The 16,771-nt window shown below is 42.3% G+C and overlaps 5 protein-coding genes across 9 annotated transcripts in view; 3 read left to right on the forward strand and 2 right to left on the reverse strand.

The window, feature by feature from the left end:
* The window catches only part of LOC6543375 (potassium voltage-gated channel protein Shaw), a 41,731-nt gene extending 40,864 nt beyond the window's left edge, over window positions 1-867 (reverse strand). For both annotated transcript variants that reach the window (XM_001969258.3, XM_026978722.1), the window contains exon 1: window positions 366-867. The gene's annotated coding sequence lies outside the window, so the exon portion shown is untranslated. The remainder of the gene's footprint in view (window positions 1-365) is intronic.
* A 1,160-nt stretch (window positions 868-2,027) lies between these two features.
* LOC6541358 (laccase-2) lies at window positions 2,028-11,816 on the forward strand. Of its 2 annotated transcripts, none has more exons than XM_001969261.3 (5): window positions 2,028-2,154; window positions 6,001-6,372; window positions 8,778-8,959; window positions 9,017-11,101; window positions 11,174-11,816. In XM_001969261.3, the coding sequence occupies exons 2-5, from the start codon at window positions 6,147-6,149 to the stop codon at window positions 11,573-11,575; spliced, it is 2,895 nt and encodes a 964-aa protein (XP_001969297.2). In that variant the 5' UTR covers window positions 2,028-2,154; window positions 6,001-6,146; the 3' UTR covers window positions 11,576-11,816. The 2 variants fall into 2 exon arrangements, with proteins under 2 accessions (XP_001969297.2, XP_026835064.1); XM_026979263.1 differs by having other exon boundaries at window positions 2,028-2,122.
* Window positions 11,817-12,211: 395 nt separating this feature from the next.
* LOC6541678 (fat body protein 2) lies at window positions 12,212-13,207 on the forward strand. Its single transcript, XM_001969262.3, has 2 exons — window positions 12,212-12,675; window positions 12,739-13,207. The coding sequence occupies exons 1-2, from the start codon at window positions 12,352-12,354 to the stop codon at window positions 13,183-13,185; spliced, it is 771 nt and encodes a 256-aa protein (XP_001969298.1). The 5' UTR covers window positions 12,212-12,351; the 3' UTR covers window positions 13,186-13,207.
* Window positions 13,208-13,440: 233 nt separating this feature from the next.
* LOC26526094 lies at window positions 13,441-14,253 on the forward strand. 2 transcript variants are annotated; one of them, XM_026978739.1, is made up of 2 exons: window positions 13,441-13,942; window positions 14,003-14,253. In XM_026978739.1, exon 1 carries the CDS (start codon window positions 13,444-13,446, stop codon window positions 13,924-13,926), a length of 483 nt encoding a protein of 160 aa, XP_026834540.1. In that variant the 5' UTR covers window positions 13,441-13,443; the 3' UTR covers window positions 13,927-13,942; window positions 14,003-14,253. The 2 variants fall into 2 exon arrangements, with proteins under 2 accessions (XP_026834540.1, XP_015015447.2); XM_015159961.2 differs by having other exon boundaries at window positions 13,441-13,938.
* Window positions 14,254-14,399: 146 nt separating this feature from the next.
* On the reverse strand, window positions 14,400-16,726 carry LOC6541349 (alpha-(1,3)-fucosyltransferase B). Of its 2 annotated transcripts, none has more exons than XM_001969263.3 (4): window positions 16,357-16,726; window positions 15,696-16,102; window positions 15,047-15,224; window positions 14,400-14,985 (listed from the first exon to the last, which is right to left on the reverse strand). In XM_001969263.3, exons 1-4 carry the CDS (start codon window positions 16,588-16,590, stop codon window positions 14,470-14,472), a joined length of 1,335 nt encoding a protein of 444 aa, XP_001969299.2. In that variant the 5' UTR covers window positions 16,591-16,726; the 3' UTR covers window positions 14,400-14,469. The 2 variants fall into 2 exon arrangements, with proteins under 2 accessions (XP_001969299.2, XP_026835141.1); XM_026979340.1 differs by having other exon boundaries at window positions 16,235-16,425.
* Window positions 16,727-16,771: the final 45 nt, after the last annotated feature.

The following is a 16,771-nucleotide window of genomic DNA, read 5'->3' on the forward strand; positions in this document are numbered from 1 at the left end:
CCATACCACTTCGTTTTATTTAATCTCCTAACTTTCGGCAATAATTGTATTCCATGTGGGCTGCTAATTTTGGCAAGGCATAACTAACAGACACCAGATGCCATTACTATAGATAATATCTGCATAGAAAGTTGGGCTCACGGAGGCCAAAATAAATTAAAGTCGGCACAAAGGGCCACCTACGTTTTGGCTGATTTATTTTATGGGTCCCATGGTAGTGCGAAAAAACCTACACAGCAGCGAGTAAAAGATTTCCAAGGGATGACAATAAACTTCGGGCTGACAAACAAAGGCGACAGTTTTCAAAAAAAAAAAAAGGACCTTCAAAGCGCAGTCAAAAAACTGAAACAAGCTAGAAAACTTACCTATGACAAGTACGAGATGGCTTTTTTAATCCTTTAGGCAAACTTGCAGCTTAAATCAGAGGCGACAGCAGATTTGAGACCTTTTATCGTATTTTTTGTACAACGAAAAACTTTTGGCCGCACTTTAACACTTGGGAAGACGGGTAACCTGTTAGTCCGCCCAAGGACACTGTCTCACACCCGCACACTCACTCGCACACCCACAAACGCGGCGCTGACATATTGGCACAATCGCAGCAATCCACAGATCCTGCCGCCTGTCCGCCACATTAGCCAGTTACCAGGAATCAGTAGCCAAAACCGTAAGCCATTAACCAGGTCCGTTCCGAGGCTTTTCCAGCAGGTTCTTGCCGCACGCACGTCCACAAGCGAACTGAAACCGAAACCGAAACCGAAACCAATGCGGAAAACTGAACGCGGTGCGCAGCCTGCCAAAAGGACATGCTGTAGTACTACTATCCGTAGTGAGCCTTCGTGGCCTCGGGTCCTGTGAGTTCGGGGAGCCTTCGCGAGGACCATTGACAGGATGCTGCCGGATGAAGTTGCCGAAAGGCGGAGAGCGGAGCTTTTAGCTCTCAATCTCTTTCGCCCAGTGTGGTGAGTAAAATGCGCCTTTGCACTGAGAACAATTTGTCAACCAAGCTGAGTAAACTCATTTAAATCAGCATGCAATTGTATAATTAATACAAGTAATTAAAATTCGGCATTTAGATCAATATTCATAATTGCATAATTTATATTTCTTATTTGAGAGAGACGAAGCATTCGTTGATAAATGTCTCATTAGTACAAAATGTGTATCTTCATTAACTCAATTCAGTGGGAATATAAACGGGTTTAATAACTTCACCCTGCTCAGGTGATATCATTTATAAATGTATGCACTTAACCTTATTTCGGCGCCTAACGTTGATATACAAATAGTAGCATACCCTTTGTGATATGAAATATATAAAATGTTTAATAAAATAAAGTATGGAAATGGAAATAATTATGAATGCACCAAGTTCAATAAACTGCGCAAGCGTGCTGAAAATACCGTTGACACCAATCGATGAATTAATATTCTATTTAACGGCGGAGGCAATATCAAGTAGCAATCAACTCAAATTCAAGCAGCAATCTGAAGAAAAATCCAGTTTCCACACCATGGCAACTACATTCCAATAATAGTAGAGGCGCTTATTAAAAGAGCAGAAAAAACCAATCAAAACGAACAAGCGCAGAGCACCGCAAACGGCAGTAGCTAAAATTAAAATATCAATGCAAATATGCTGGACAGATTTTAATAAATGCAAAGGTAGACATTATCTTCCCAAAAATGGGTAGCAGCACCTGTAGATACACTCGTAGAAACGCGTCGAATTCTAATCAAGACACGGAAGCCAGCTGTCGGCAGCATCTGAGGGGAGCTGTTAACATTTGGCCAATCAACGGCGATAACCGCACGAGATCTATGTTAACTGAATGCCTAGTACTCAGTTGTTAACATGGCCAAGAGCTGCGGGTTAATTACGACGACGGAAGCGCGCAAACACTCTCTGCCTCTCTTACGATCGCCCACCTGGCTCTCTCTTAGCCGATCGTTTCGGCCGTTATCAACTGCCGAAGCGGTCGAAACGAGCGGGCCAAAAGGGTCCAACTGGGCTAAAAATCACACTCAGTTTTAGCGCGTTTTCTTCGGCGCGCCGTTGGCTATCTTCAAAAGCGCCTTAGTTGCATTCGAATCGCGTTAGTTGTGGTTTAAGCGGCGAGCGGTACGCATCTCCAGTAGATGGTTAATATTACGGCAAGAAGATGTCCCTAGATTTTCTAAGGACTTTGCACCCGTTTTCCTTGGGTGATTGGGTTCCGAACGGAATACAAGCCAGACCCTAATCTGAGGCAATAAAATTCGGTCGCGTCGGTTCTAAGCAAATAGTATTTTGTGATATCATAATGTGATATCGTGTGATAAGTGAATTAACTTGCTGGGATAAAACGGCCAGCGTGCCCAAACTTCATTGCACACTGACTAACACAATCACGTAGCCCATAAATGTTTTAACTGTGTTCCATAAACATTTTATAAACAGAAACTTTGATATAACCGTAGATCTCCGTAGACTGTGGCGAAATCTTGCTTTTGGAATATGAAATCATTGCATTCTATTGTTGTGCTCTCAAAATATCGATAGTGGTAGTTGCAGGAAATTGCTTGATTGCCCAGTGAGATATTTAACACTGCAGAGTCAGCTGATCTGATTGATGGTTTTAATAAATGTCCCATTTTTCTGCCTCAATCAAAGAAAATATTTTTAAAATTGCATGGCAAATTTAAAGACAAAGTGTATGGCCAATCCAAACCTGTATAAGTTCATATTAACAATGGGAAACTTCCATTCGACGCTTCAACAGTTTCCACTTCCTCCGCCTCTTGGCCATTTACAAACGGCCTTGACATTGAGAAAACCAGCATAAATTGTTTCTTGACTGCTCGTCGGGCATAGCAACACGAAAAATAATTGCTCCATTCATTTACCCATAGAGATTCTAATCAGCAACAAGAAAAGGCCCCCAAGATTAATCTTCGAAATACATCATGATTCGCAATTCATAAATTACTGCCGCAGGTTTTTTTCTCTTCTTAATAATTTCAAGCGAATACAAAAAGGTTTGGTCTTTTGTTTTTCACTTGTTTTCATTTTTTCAAGTCGGCACGTAGCTCGCTTCGTGCAACGCGCAAAGTTTGTTTTGATTCCGCTTTTTGTTTTGGTTGTGGCTTGTAACTAAAAATAGCTGGCAAAAGACTGATCCGCCGGGCAAACCGGCTGACCATGGCTTGGAATTGGATGTGCGAGTGTGAGTGGTATTGGCCAGAACCCGGCTCAAAGTTCATGTGTGAGGGTTTTCCCAGGGAGAAAACGGGAACACCAATTGGCCGTCGTAACGGCCGAGCGGCGATAAGCCGCTTAAAAATCTTCCACTCCATCTCCACTTTTGCCATGTTTTTATCGCATTTCACTCGTCTTTCGTTGCCTACCCCAACATGCCATGAATATGGCCAACAAGACGGTCGAAAAAGCGGTCAAGCAGCGGCCACAGTATCGGCTAATTGCTGTCAAAATAAGATGCTCGCATAAAAAGGGCTTAAATAAATCAAATCAAATTACAATAAACAAGCCCGATAATTATATGTAAAAACGTGAAGCGAAATACACTTTGGGCGTTATGCAACTTTTTACGAACGTGTGATTTGGTAGTACCTTACAAAATTCCGAGGCAAAAAAATATAAAAGCAAACTTTGCATAACATCATTTTCTGATTGATTGCCAGAGAAATTTAATGTTGGTACGAAGAAATTGGACATTAAATAAATGAACAATAAAAGTTAATCTGATTAACTTTATTGGAAGGTAAAAAACGTACGACAGAATGCAGTTCAAATTAAAGACTTGGGCAAATAATACGATTGGTTGAGAGTTCAGTTTTTAATTTAAATAAGTAAATAATTCAATTTAATAACGAAACCTTTCGTTAAAATAAATAGAAATAAAACATATGTATATGTAAGGCAATGAATTCATAAAATGTACATTATTAATTACGCAAGTTCTTGGGAATTCTGCGTTCAGCTTTAGTCGGATGTTTTCTTTGTTCTAGTTTCTCAAGATGCAAAATGTAAATTAGGGGGATCTCCATATATCGTAGTCATTCAAGTGTAACAGAATCCCTACGTAGGCTAAAACAAAATGTGCAGAACGAATAAATAATTATTAATGAAGCAGAAATTAATTTCTCTGTGTTAGTTTTCAGGGAATACCCCAGTGGGATTTTATGGACAGCTCGAATCAAATCAAAGCTTTACCCCATATGAGTAATCGGGCGTTCCACGTGACTTTTGCACTTCAGAATCCAAGAGGATGTTAATTAAAGTGATTGTAGACTTGTCAAAAAGAGTCAGACAACTATTCTTTGACTCATGTCGAATAAATACCGATCAGATCCACTTGAGATTTGTGAAAGACGATCAGAAATAATTAAGCTGGCATCGAACAGCGAACAAATAAATTTGATTTATTGCTCATTTGACTCCATCACTAATTAATCTTTTAGTTCCGGCTAACAGCAGCGTTTATTTAAAAATCGTATGGCTCATTAAATGATTCTATCTTTTGATAGATTTTTAATTTCGGGGACTCCAACGTTGTTTTGGTTTTGACTTAAATAGAGAGCCACGTAGCAGGGTACTTAGTTCGTAATTAACGGAAGTGCGTTAGCTCCTATTGGCCCTTAAGGTACTCGCAGCACATAAATCTTTAAGATACTTTAAGTGTTGCCAAATAAGACGAAGTGGAAGACAATGGAGGCAGTCCTGTACATTTTGCATTGCCTTAAGACAAGTGTGAATGCTCTATAAAATATATTAAAGTTAGATTAAAAAAAAAGGTTGAGTAAAATAAAAATGTTGTAGCTATTTAAAAAGATATGACAAGTTGTAATAAAATTGGCTAGAAACAAGCCAGTTAAATGTTGCAATAAACCCTATTTTTATGTATAAATTCCACGTTGAGCAATCTGCCAAGAAAATTTGAGCATAAACACAACTGGCTGTACATATGAAAATATGTATATGAAATTGTCTTGAGTCATTTCTTTCGTATTTTCCTCCCCTCACCGTTTGCGTTTTCTCTTGCTTTTCATAATTTATGCGCAGTTTTCTTTATGTGTGAGGCTCCAATGGACTTTGGCTTCTGGACAGTGGACCCACTGGCGGACGTGAGCATTTGCCTGTGTGTGTGTGTGCTTAAGGAACAGCGTGCTAATTAATTAAATTCGTACGTGCTTTGCGAGTGTGTGTGTGCCCTGTGTCTTGAGTTGAGCCGACGAATCAACTGGCTGGCCATGGGCTGATAGGACCAAAAGCAATAGCACACAGTGGCCCAGCACCACGGAGCGTATGAGTGATATTTACAGTCGGGCCGTAAATCATACTTAACTTAATATACAATATATACTCTCATATGTTTGCCCTTTTCGGCCATGTGCGTGCTCCTTTCATTCGTGCGAGGAGGCCAATACAGGATGCCAGGCTAATGTGGCTATAGGGTTAGAGGATATTTCCATTGATTGAGTTTGGCAATAACTAGGAAAACACCATTTGTGTAATTGTTAGTGTTTATTGGATGAAATTAGGCGCAGAAATGAATACGGATTGAATGGTATTAAATATGAAAGCAATTTATTAAAAAGGTGCTGTGTTAATATAAAATAGAAAACTAATTCCATTAAATGAACGTTAAAATATTCTGATTCATTCAAATGGAATGCCTTAGTCCGTGGACTTTAGACTCTTAACTTGCCTTGAAACAGGGCAACGCCTTTCTTTTTGTATGCATATACATCAGAATTGAGTCCAAAAATAATATAACATCTTTACCACCTGAGCAACTCGTTTTATTAACAATCAGCAGACCATCTGCCAAGCAAGACAAACTCAATTGGGCAATAGGAAAAATATAGTCCAATAAAATTGGAATTTAAATGCTGCAGTCAGCAGCTAAATAAATACATATAATAACAATATTAAGTGTGATTGAAACCGCACTTTGTACTAATAATGGTCAATGGTTATTTCATATGTCCCATTTGCAGGCAATTTGTGCTAAAAATCAACAACAACTTCCGCATAAACATATAAAATAGCTCCTAAAATATTCAATAAAAGACAAGCGAAGCCAGCGAAAAAAAAGCAGCCAGCAACAATTGGGATAAAAACCAAAACAATAACCTCAAATTGAATGAGCGTAAGCCATAATTATGACCAAATGAGCCAGCCAACAACGACAACAGCAACAACAACAGCAACGCAAACAAAAGCAACGAAAAGGCCAAGCAGATCCAACAACAAAATGCCGGTTGTCAACAGCAGAGTAGCAGAGTTATCTCGGATAACAGTCTTCTTAACAGCGCTGCTGCAGTTTGCGAGCTACTCCAGTGGCTTGCAAACTGTAAGCGAGGCAGCAGGTGAGTTGAGTGCAGTGAAAATAAAATTTGGCATTAGTTGGCGTAATAAAATTAATGTTTTAAAAAAAAAAGTTAAAGGAAAGAGGTTAACTTTAAGTTGTAAGAAATAGCTATGTACATAAATACATATGGTTACTTGGGATTATAGTTTTATATACATATATTTATTGAAAGGCTTTCTTGACACATTTAATGGACATTTTGGCATCTAACATTTTAATTCCGATTTCAGCATACTAGGCATTATGTAACTTATTGTTTGAAAATTACCCACGAGTTCACATTTTTTCTACATATGTCCATTAAACTTGAGGCCCGTGTAAAGCGTTAGAAGCATCACGTGGCAATTAACGCCCAGCGACCTTGGCCAAATTAATGCCGGCAAAGCATTAACACCAAGCAAAAACGAAGTGTACATGCAAGTGTGTTTCCTTTAGACAATGTAAACAGCGATTGCCACTCACATGCGAAAAAGTATCTGCGAAGTATCTGCCCACCTGGCATGTGAATTTGCGTAAGTCCGGCAAATAATCAAGCGAGTGCTTGATGGTTAAAACAAATGTCGGCTAGCAGGCAGGTAGGCAATCATAATAATGGCCATAACGAGCCAATAAACGATGCAGCGCACCCCCACACATACACACTCTCACCGAAAAGCAGTCAATAAACACGGCCTTTATGCTCAACTGACAGACATCCGCCTAACGGAGTTGGCTATATGTATGTGCGCTGTACGTGCAGCAGTCGCATATACACGCAGTATAATTTATATGCCAAACAGCTGCTGACATCGCCCAGTCTCCCTTTTTTCCTTAAAAAGAAGGAAAAAATATAGGAAATTCCAAGCAGGATCTGGATGAGCCGAAGACCCATATGGCTAGAGCTCATATTTCACTCCACAGCCAAACTGTTGATTCATTCATGAATAATGTGTTGCGTTATTGAAGTGGTTTTAAAGTAGGTCCACAAACAGCATAGCATCTCGAAAAATGCCAACAAACTTCTGGTCGCAGTATCGTAAAACAGTAACTATAAATCAGCAAACAAAGCAGCGAAAAATAAGCAGGTAACATTTTGAGTGATTTATTAAACTAGATTGACAGCTCGCGAGCTTCAGATGGTAATAAATTAAATGGGTGTTAGGTGGGGACAGCAATTACACGTGAATCTGAAAATTGTATATTAATTTAATATCACATTACTTTAGTGCTTCTTGGAAACCGAACAAGAGCGTTTTATCAGCTTATCTGGCATTTAATCACAATTTCGTGTCGTAAAGTTAATTGTTTTTTAATGTAAGTGTATTTTTAGCAGAGATTTTCCAATTGCCTATGGTCATTGTTACGTGCCATTGATTAGAACTACAAAATATTTACCTTTTGTTAAACTTGGTTAAACCGTTTTCATGACCAGATATCTTTATAAGCCTATGGCGGAGTCAACGAAGATTAGCCGAGCACTTGACATTTTCCTTAGATCCGCCGACTACTATATCTAATAGCTCATGCTGAATCATTCCACATTCGATAGGGAACAATTATAATGTACTGCCTAATAGGCCAGGTTGTCCCCGTTGATCCGGATCTCGATGGCATTTTATTTGCGTTTTATCACCATATTGAATGTCTGTGCACTAATTTACATACAAACGTCGACACTTGTCGCATTCTGTATGAGCAATGAAATGGGAATCCATTTATATTTGCATCCAATTAGTTTGAAACTGCTGAAAGAAAATATTTATTAAAAATTTCTGTATAAGGAATTATTACTTAATACACATCAATAATTAAATTTGTAACACAATGCTTACTTGATATATATACCTAAAGAACCGGTTTTCCTTGTGTTGTGAGAAGTAAGTAATAACAGCGATTCTCACTTTCATTATAATTCGCACATGTCTACCACTCTGTGATTCAGAGTTCAAATCACCTGGGGCCAGACAATTAGCACACGTTGTGAACATTTATGAACTAATAATAGCTCTTTGAAATCAGTACATATGTGGGAATACCCAAGTGTGAAACTGAGCCATGCCTTCAATTAAATGGGCTATAAATTGCAAATTTCAGGCGCGTGATAAGCTGCAAAAAAGACAAAAGAAAGTGCCTTGTCTTAAATACACATTTGTTCGGCTTTCTTTGATCATATTCAATTCCCCCAGTGAATTATATTTGCTAGAGATTAAGTACCACTAAGCGATTGTTTACCAAGGCAAACACGAGCAAAGCTCAATGTACTTCAAAAAATTGCATCACAAAATGCTTTAAATGTCAAGAATCATTTATGTTGTTATCCTTTCAAATTGTATTCAAGATATACAAGAAGGTACTTCAGCAAAGCCGTAGGATATTATGTTTTATATTTCGATAAATGAAATAATGCATTTTTGTTTAATTTAGATGAAAGTACCGTCTGCCTGTACCAAGAGTACAACGCCACCTACCGAAAGGAGATTGGCGCGGTGTGGTTTGCCCCAAAGGATCCCTGTTTGGTGTACTCCTGTGCAGCTGGCGTGGCCAAGGATCCACAGGCGCACATTGTGGCCACCCAAGTCGATTGCAATGAGTTCTACTGCGAAGTGGTAGGTAACCAATAAGCCCAAATACTACAACATTATCATCCTGTCCATGCATTGTAGGGTTCCGAGCTGCGTAGTGCCGAAGGCAGCTGTTGCGGGGAGTGTGTAAGGACCCACTGCCAACACAACCACACCCTGTACGCAGTGGGCGAGTCATGGCACAATGATGCCGATTGCACGCTCATCGAATGTGGACGTCTGGATAATGGCCAAATCGTAATGAATACATACAACAGAAATTGTCCGGCTTTGACTGAAGATTGTCCAGCTTCAAGATTGGAGGAGCGCAACTGCTGTCCCTACTGCAGGCCCCTCAAAGCGAGCAGGATTGAGCAGCTGCAGGATAATGAAGAGGAGAGCAGCGATGATATTTGGACAGCCGAATGGTATCGCAACCACCCCTGCAACCGGGATTGTCAGGTGGGAGCCGAACCCATGACCTGCCGCTACAAATTCGTGGTGGAATGGTACCAGACTTTCTCCAAGGCCTGCTACGATTGTCCTCGTAATCTGACGGATTGCTCCCGACCACATTGCGTCATGGGCGATGGTCTGGAGCGGAGCATCACTGTGGTCAATCGAATGATGCCCGGACCATCGATTGAAGTCTGCGAGGGCGATGAAATAGTGGTCGATGTGAAGAATCATTTGCTGGGCGAGAGCACATCGATTCACTGGCATGGTCTGCACCAGAAAAAGACGCCCTACATGGATGGTGTGCCCCACATCACCCAGTGTCCAATTACCCCGCATGCGACCTTCAGGTATTCCTTTCCTGCCGATCTCTCGGGCACCCACTTCTGGCACTCGCACACGGGAATGCAGAGAGGTGATGGAGTCTTCGGTGCCTTGATCATCCGGAAACCAAAGACAGCCGAACCCCATGGCGGACTCTACGACTTTGATCTCAGCGAACATGTGATGATTGTCCAGGACTGGATCCACGACACGGGTGCCAGCATATTCTCCTATCATCATCACTCCCGCGGTGACAACAAGCCACACAACCTGCTCGTAAACGGCAAAGGACGTTACTACAACCGCATTTGGGCGGAAGCGAAGCAAACCCATCGAAGAGCCGAGGGGAGGAGCACTCAGTCCGTGGAACCGCTGCCCAAATCCCAGGTGGACTTCGTTCAGACACTACCAAGACAAGCTCGATTGGCGAAAACTAATAGCACCAAACTGTATCCGGTGAATTCGCGACAAAAGAGGGGTAATCTGAATGAGATACCCTTGGAACTAGTGCCCCATCAGGTTTACACAGTGCGGAGAGGATTTCGTTACCGCTTCAGGATTATAAATGCGGAGTATTTGAACTGTCCAATAGTGGTTTCCATAGATGGTCATAACCTGACGGCCATAAACTCTGACGGCTTTGATATCGAGGCAATGGACGTGGGCTCTATAGTTACCTATGCCGGTGAGCGATTTGACTTTGTGCTGAATGCCAATCTTGAGGTGGGAAACTATTGGATTCGGCTAAAGGGTTTGATGGACTGCAGCGAAGTGTTTACCTCCGCCTTTCAAGTGGCCATCCTTCGCTATGAGGGAGCTCCGGATGAGGAGCCCACTGCGGAATTGAGTTACGGCCACAAGGCTGAGGGCATCGAACTGAATGTGATGAACCGGGGTCCTGGATATCCGGACACCAAAACCGTGGCGGAAATGAGGGCTCTGCCCATATATGATCATGTATCGGGCATCGATCACGATACTCTGAAGCCGGAAGCGGACTACAAGTTCTTTATCTACTACGATTTCTATACAAAGAACAATCCCGACTTTCACGATAAGGATCTATATGCCATGGACATGGAGATGACCCAGCAGAATCGCCTCTACACCCCCCAACTGAACCATATTACCTTGAAGTTTCCTTCGCTGGCACTGCTTCCTTCTAGAAGTCAGCTAAAGGACTCGGACTTCTGTAACGAAACGAGCCTAATGGACCAGGGTATCGATTGTCGCCAGGAGTTCTGCAAGTGCCATCATGTCCTGCAGGTTCCCTTGGGCGCCGTGGTCGAGATGATCATCGTGGATGAGGGCTTCCAGTACTACGCCAATCATCCCTTCCACTTGCACGGAAACGCCTTCAGAGTCATGGGATTGGAGCGTTTGGGCGAGAACGTCACCATTGAAATGGTGAGTAACTTTCTGCTAGACAATAATAAATGTTTATTTAATTTATGAAAATTGCTTATTCAATTCCCTAAGATAAAACAACTGGATCAGTTCAATCTACTCAAGCGGAATCTGGACAATCCCCCCGTGAAGGACACAGTGACTATTCCAGATGGAGGTTATACCATCATCAGATTCGAGGCCTCCAATCCGGGCTACTGGCTTTTCCATTGCCACATCGAGTTCCATGCCGAAATCGGCATGGCTCTGGTCTTCAAAGTGGGTAACGACGATCAAATGGTTCCGGTGCCAGAGAACTTTCCCACCTGCGGTGATTATAATCCAGACCTAAGATCTGACGGGGGCACCACGGAAGATTCGGCATCCAGCAAGCCAACAGCTGCTCCCCCAAATAGCGAGGGCGGTGGATCCGGACTGGAACCCACTTGGATTACTTTGATGATTAGTTATGTGCTGGTGAAACTCTATCGATAAGAGCAGCACTTCGAAAGAGAGCACAATCCAAACTTGCCAAACGAAATTTAGAGATTATTATTTGAAGAGGAGGAAGGAACATGCAGATCAAATTGATTTTGATTGATATAGAAATATACTTGTTGTCCGGCACCTGTACATACCCCATACATACACATTGTAGCATAAGCATCTGTGATTGTCTAAGAAAATGTTTAATAAGTAATTTGACATTTAAATAAATATATATTATTGTTTTCGTAGGAAATTTGGTGTGTGTAATGGGCAGATTCATATAATCATGAGTGGTTTCAAGAAAGGATGACATAATTGAAAACAATGTTTAAGAATGCCCCAAAATATCACAAAAATCTGATGCAACGTTTCCTAATCATTGCATCAGTTTGTTCTAAATTCTAAAAGTTTATAATAAGGAACCCAGGTGAATGGAGATCAGCTGACCCAGCCAACGTCCTCAACGTCGATAGCCTTCTTATCTGGTCCCTACTGGCAACAGCTGGCGGCAGCTGGAGATGATCTTGTTGTCGTCTTTTGCAACTGAAAATATCAGCAATGTGCAGGGACCTGGTCCTGACCCATTGGCCCGGGGAAGATAGCTGAATTTGTGGCGATGTTATTGCAATCTGAAACAAAGTCATCGTAATAAATGCGCTAGACATCTGGACTCGCTGCATCTGGGGTGTTATATAAGAGCAGCCGCCTACTCGCCCAACATCAGACAGAGTTAGCCACTCATCCCATCATAGTCCCAAATAATAATATACCCCAAACCAACGATGTTTGACTGGAACGGTAAGAATGTTGTCTACGTGGGCAGCTTCAGCGGCATTGGATGGCAGATGATGATGCAGCTGATGCAGAAGGACATCAAGATGATGGGTATTATGCATCGCATGGAGAACGTCGAGATGATGAAGAAGCTGCAGGCCATTAATCCAGCCGTGAAAGTGGTCTTCCAGCAAATGAACCTCATGGACAAGATGTCGATCGATCAGGCGATGAAGAAAATGGGTCAGCTGATGGGCCACATCGATGTGATGATCAATGGCGAGGGTGTCCTGCTCGACAAGGATGTGGAGACTACGATGGGCATGAATCTGGTAAGCATAATATAGCTGAATTAATGGTATCGATTGGTATCTGAACTTCTGGTTTTCCCCCAGACTGGCATGATCCACTCGACCATGATGGCGATGCCCTACATGGACAAGACACAGATGGGCATGGGTGGCATGGTGGTCAACATGTCCTCTGTCTATGGCCTGGAACCCGCGCCCGCCTTTGCCGTTTATGCCGCTGCCATGCATGGCATCCTCGGATTCACCCGCTCCATGGGTGACAAAATGATCTACCAGAAGACCGGCGTCATGTTCATGGCCATGTGCCCCGGACTCACCAACAGCGAGATGATGATGAACCTGCGCGACAACGTCACCTGGCACCACTCCGAGTCCATGGTGGAGGCCATCGAGAGCGCCAAGCGCCAAATGCCCGAGGAGGCAGCCATGCAAATGATCCACGCCATGGAGATGATGAAGAACGGCAGCCTGTGGATCGTCAACATGGGCCAGCTCAAGGAGGTGATGCCCACGATGCACTGGCAGATGTAAATGGCTTCGGTTTTCAGGAGGTCCACTTTTTAACTGTGTTCTGAAATGTTTGTGTTATGTTAAATCATTTGAAAAGTAGATGGGAATATTAAACCTCGCAGCTCGTTTCTTGTTTAATCTAGCAACCATTTACAAAGATTTCTTATCAGTTAGTCAGTCTCTTACAAGGATTTAATGTAAAGAGTAGAACGTAAAACTACCAAATTCTCGTTACCATTGAGATCATCTTACACCAATCTAACACTTCTTTTTAAATATATGCTGGTTCAAAATTTGCAAAATATGTACTTAACGAGGCCGAATTACACGACTCCATATAAAAGCCAATGCATTGGCTGTGGCGCCGAAGTACCAGTAAGTTCCATTCTGGGCTGTCATTTCAAAGTTCCTCAAAACAAGGATCTGGACAAACCGCATTCGTGTGGCTTGCAGGACTTTACTGCAGCAAGCTCGACCTCCTCCAAAAGAGCCAGTTCCCATCAACATCATCGTCAACTAAGAAAGCACAGGAATGGATCTCGAAGAAGGCTCATCAATTACTTTAAATGGACTCCATCATGTACGCAGAAACGAGCCAATCCAGATGTAACGAAACTGCTTCAACCGAAACGAAAATCGGCGAAGTCTTCGGAGCCTTTTTACAAGGCTGTCATTTTGAGGGAGATGATTAGGTTGGGAAGACAACCCAATCGAAAATTCGAAAGGGCTGCAAGAAAAGCTAATAGTCTCCAAGAATGGTGATACTCTGCCGCAGTAGGTAAATTACTAGCAGCATAATGCAATTAATACATATGTCATAAAAACCCTTAAATTGTAGGCAAATGCCGTACGCTGTTGGAACTGCAGAAGCATTCAAGCCTTGTTTCATAAAGATGCAAGAAGTCTCAGAATTAAAATATTAAGTTCGACTTAAGTTCGATTGCTTCGAACCAATTGAAACAGGAACATCTAGCCATAACTTTTCAGAAGGGCCAATGGAAATTTAAGTCCTTCGTCAGTATTCAACGCCAACTTTATGTGCAGTGAGCATTTCAGACTGCAACGGCTTGGAGGACTCGTATAAATAAAATAAACAACATATGTATATACAAAAATATTAATTTTTCATATTTTGTACAAGAGATTGGATAGGTTTCCTTTGAATATCTATGTACAGGAGGTATATTCATCTTTAGTTCACATTCTGAATACCAGTAATGGCAGCTTATTGTAAATAGCTTTATGTAAATTTATTATCACATGGTAAAGTCTGTATGATTACAGCCTGAGCACGTATTTATCGAACTAAGTATTGGAACTATTATTGCAACTGTTTGCCTCCATCCTCCGATTAAGCTCAGCATCAAACTCAGCATCAGTGAAGCTGAGGTTACGGCGAAAGAACTCATCAAGTAACTTTGCTTGGCACTGGCCCACCTCCATCATGGATCGCCAATCGGCGACATTCTGAGGAATTTCCTGACCCTCCAGCTGAGCGTACACCGGTTCCAGGGGACAGTTGTAATGGCGCGAGTCGGCCTTCACGTTCCTGGCAGTATTGATGACATGGTAACACACGGCACACTCAAACTTTTCAAAGAGCGAGGCTCCTGAAGAAGAATCGCCTATGTGGTACTGGCGCGTCACGAGATTGTGGAGCAGATTTTGGTTGGAAATGGGGTTGCGGAGATTTAGTTTGTGTTGGCGATACGAATCGTACAGCTGTTGGTTACCCGCCAACTTATTCAGATATTTCACCAATTCCTGAGGATTGTGAAAGTCGTTTACAAAAATTGCAGATTTACTATTCGGTTGCCAGTCCTGCAATATTTATAGGAGGTATTTAGGAATTGTGAAAATTATATTTGAAATATCGACTTACTTTTATTGTGGGTGAGCCAAAGTAAATTGGAATTACTCCCATTATCAGAGGACGCCAGAACTTTTCGGTTATATAATCGGGACAGGCAGCGTTTTCAATGGCAATCATGAACTTGTACTCAGACAGGAAACGCAACAACTCCGGTGAATAGAGATTATTCAAGTAATCCTTCTGCAAGCTAAAAAGACCAACAGACATTTAACAAGATTTCCACGCACTCCCTAATTAAATATGTATTAGTTTTTTCCAGCTCGACGTGAGGTAGTGCATCCGCATTGTTCACTGCTATCTTGGTCAGTGTCATCATTTGAACAAATTTGAAACTCCATCATTGAATCGTCATCACGGCAAAATAACTCTTCTAGATTTTCACGATTTCCCTGGTGACAGCAGCAGTTTCTGGGTGCAATTCGCTGATTAGAAACGTTTCCATTTTGAGGATTGCAATGGCGACATGGCAAGGAGCCGTACAACTGCACCCAGCACTCTGAGCAACAGATCTTGGGAAGCTCAGTGGCTCCTGGTGATGCCATGATGACAATGGAATTTTAAGACAGTAGTGTTTCTCGTGATGTAGAACGTGTGATTGTTATGCGTGAGTAAAATGTATTGGATGACAAATGGGTCACAAATGGAGTAGCCTACTTGCCTCTCTGGCAGATCTCTGTTCCGCAGGCAGCTGCCGAAGGAATCGATCGGTACATGCTTCATCAGTTCCTTTACGTAGTCCTCCCTTCCAGACATCGTGTCGCAGTCGCTTTGAAGGAACACCACCGATGTGACTGGACGGTATCCGAAATTGGACTTGCCGCTGAACGGAACGTAGTAATCCTTCGAGGTGAGCGCCTCGCCACTGGGCAAGTACTGCGTAGTCAGGGGAAAGTTGCTGTAGCGGCTAAACGTGGAAGTGAAGTGAAAGTGGCGAAGGAACTCATCATTGGATATAAGCGGTGTGTTCCTGGGTGACTCTTCATGTAGCAGGGCCCAAATTTGGTGCTTAATCCGGGGCAGGGGAAAGTCTCCAGGCTTTATATTTGAGCCGTAAAACAATACGCCCTGTAAATATGTAGGAGGTATTATGTTATTCTTATATCAACTTGCTCCAACAGAATAAGTACAGTGAATCTACAATTAGCAACATTATATTACGGAGCCCAACTAACATGAATAGCATTACGGATATCTCACTTGGAACAGTGGCAAACATCTCAAAGAATTGAAGCTCTGTATTATTATTCCCAATCTAATTCTTATCAAGTGTGCCGGATGTGAAGCAGAAGGAAATCGAGACTTTGGCATAATAAACGAACCCGGGCCATCGGAAGGCGGCTGCGCTTGTTGGAGATGCGGCAAGTGTGAATCCCGCACTGGCGTTGCTCGTCGTAGTTCCAGGACATGTGCTTGGACCACCAGACGAGCTCCACAGGACTTCTGGACTTGGTGTTGTCGTAGTTTATGATTTTTTCAGAGCAGAAGAACAAAACGGTCGCCCAAACCAGGAGCAGCGCAACCAGCGCAATCCCGTAACGTCGTGCCAGTCGCATGATTGTCCTTGAAGTTCTCACTGGCTAGATGATCTATATTATTCGTGCACCCCTTCGAAAAGATTCAAATTTCGCTCGAGCGGCCCAAATTCGACTGTCAGTCGTCAGCTGATTTTTGCCCAGCCGCAGTGTTGCAAAGCGTGTGCATTTCGGAGGCACACTTCAAAAAATATGCATAATA

The sequence above is a fragment of the Drosophila erecta genome, unplaced genomic scaffold (genome assembly GCF_003286155.1).
Source record: "Drosophila erecta strain 14021-0224.00,06,07 unplaced genomic scaffold, DereRS2 tig00000055-arrow-pilon, whole genome shotgun sequence".
Lineage (NCBI taxonomy): Eukaryota > Metazoa > Arthropoda > Insecta > Diptera > Drosophilidae > Drosophila > Drosophila erecta.

Coding starts and splice junctions, on each gene's coding strand:
- LOC26526094 (XM_026978739.1), top strand. CDS start 13,444: ATGCTGGTTCAAAATTTGCAAAATATGTACTTAACGAGGCCGAATTAC.
- LOC6541358 (XM_001969261.3), top strand. CDS start 6,147: ATGAGCGTAAGCCATAATTATGACCAAATGAGCCAGCCAACAACGACA. Junction 6,373..8,777: donor AACTGTAAGCGAGGCAGCAG/GTGAGTTGAGTG, acceptor TGTTTAATTTAG/ATGAAAGTACCGTCTGCCTG. Junction 11,102..11,173: donor AGAACGTCACCATTGAAATG/GTGAGTAACTTT, acceptor CAATTCCCTAAG/ATAAAACAACTGGATCAGTT.
- LOC6541349 (XM_001969263.3), bottom strand. CDS start 16,590: ATGCGACTGGCACGACGTTACGGGATTGCGCTGGTTGCGCTGCTCCTG. Junction 16,103..16,356: donor GCCGCCTTCCGATGGCCCGG/GTTCGTTTATTA, acceptor ACATATTTACAG/GGCGTATTGTTTTACGGCTC. Junction 14,986..15,046: donor TTGGCTCACCCACAATAAAA/GTAAGTCGATAT, acceptor TAAATATTGCAG/GACTGGCAACCGAATAGTAA.
- LOC6541678 (XM_001969262.3), top strand. CDS start 12,352: ATGTTTGACTGGAACGGTAAGAATGTTGTCTACGTGGGCAGCTTCAGC. Junction 12,676..12,738: donor CTACGATGGGCATGAATCTG/GTAAGCATAATA, acceptor GTTTTCCCCCAG/ACTGGCATGATCCACTCGAC.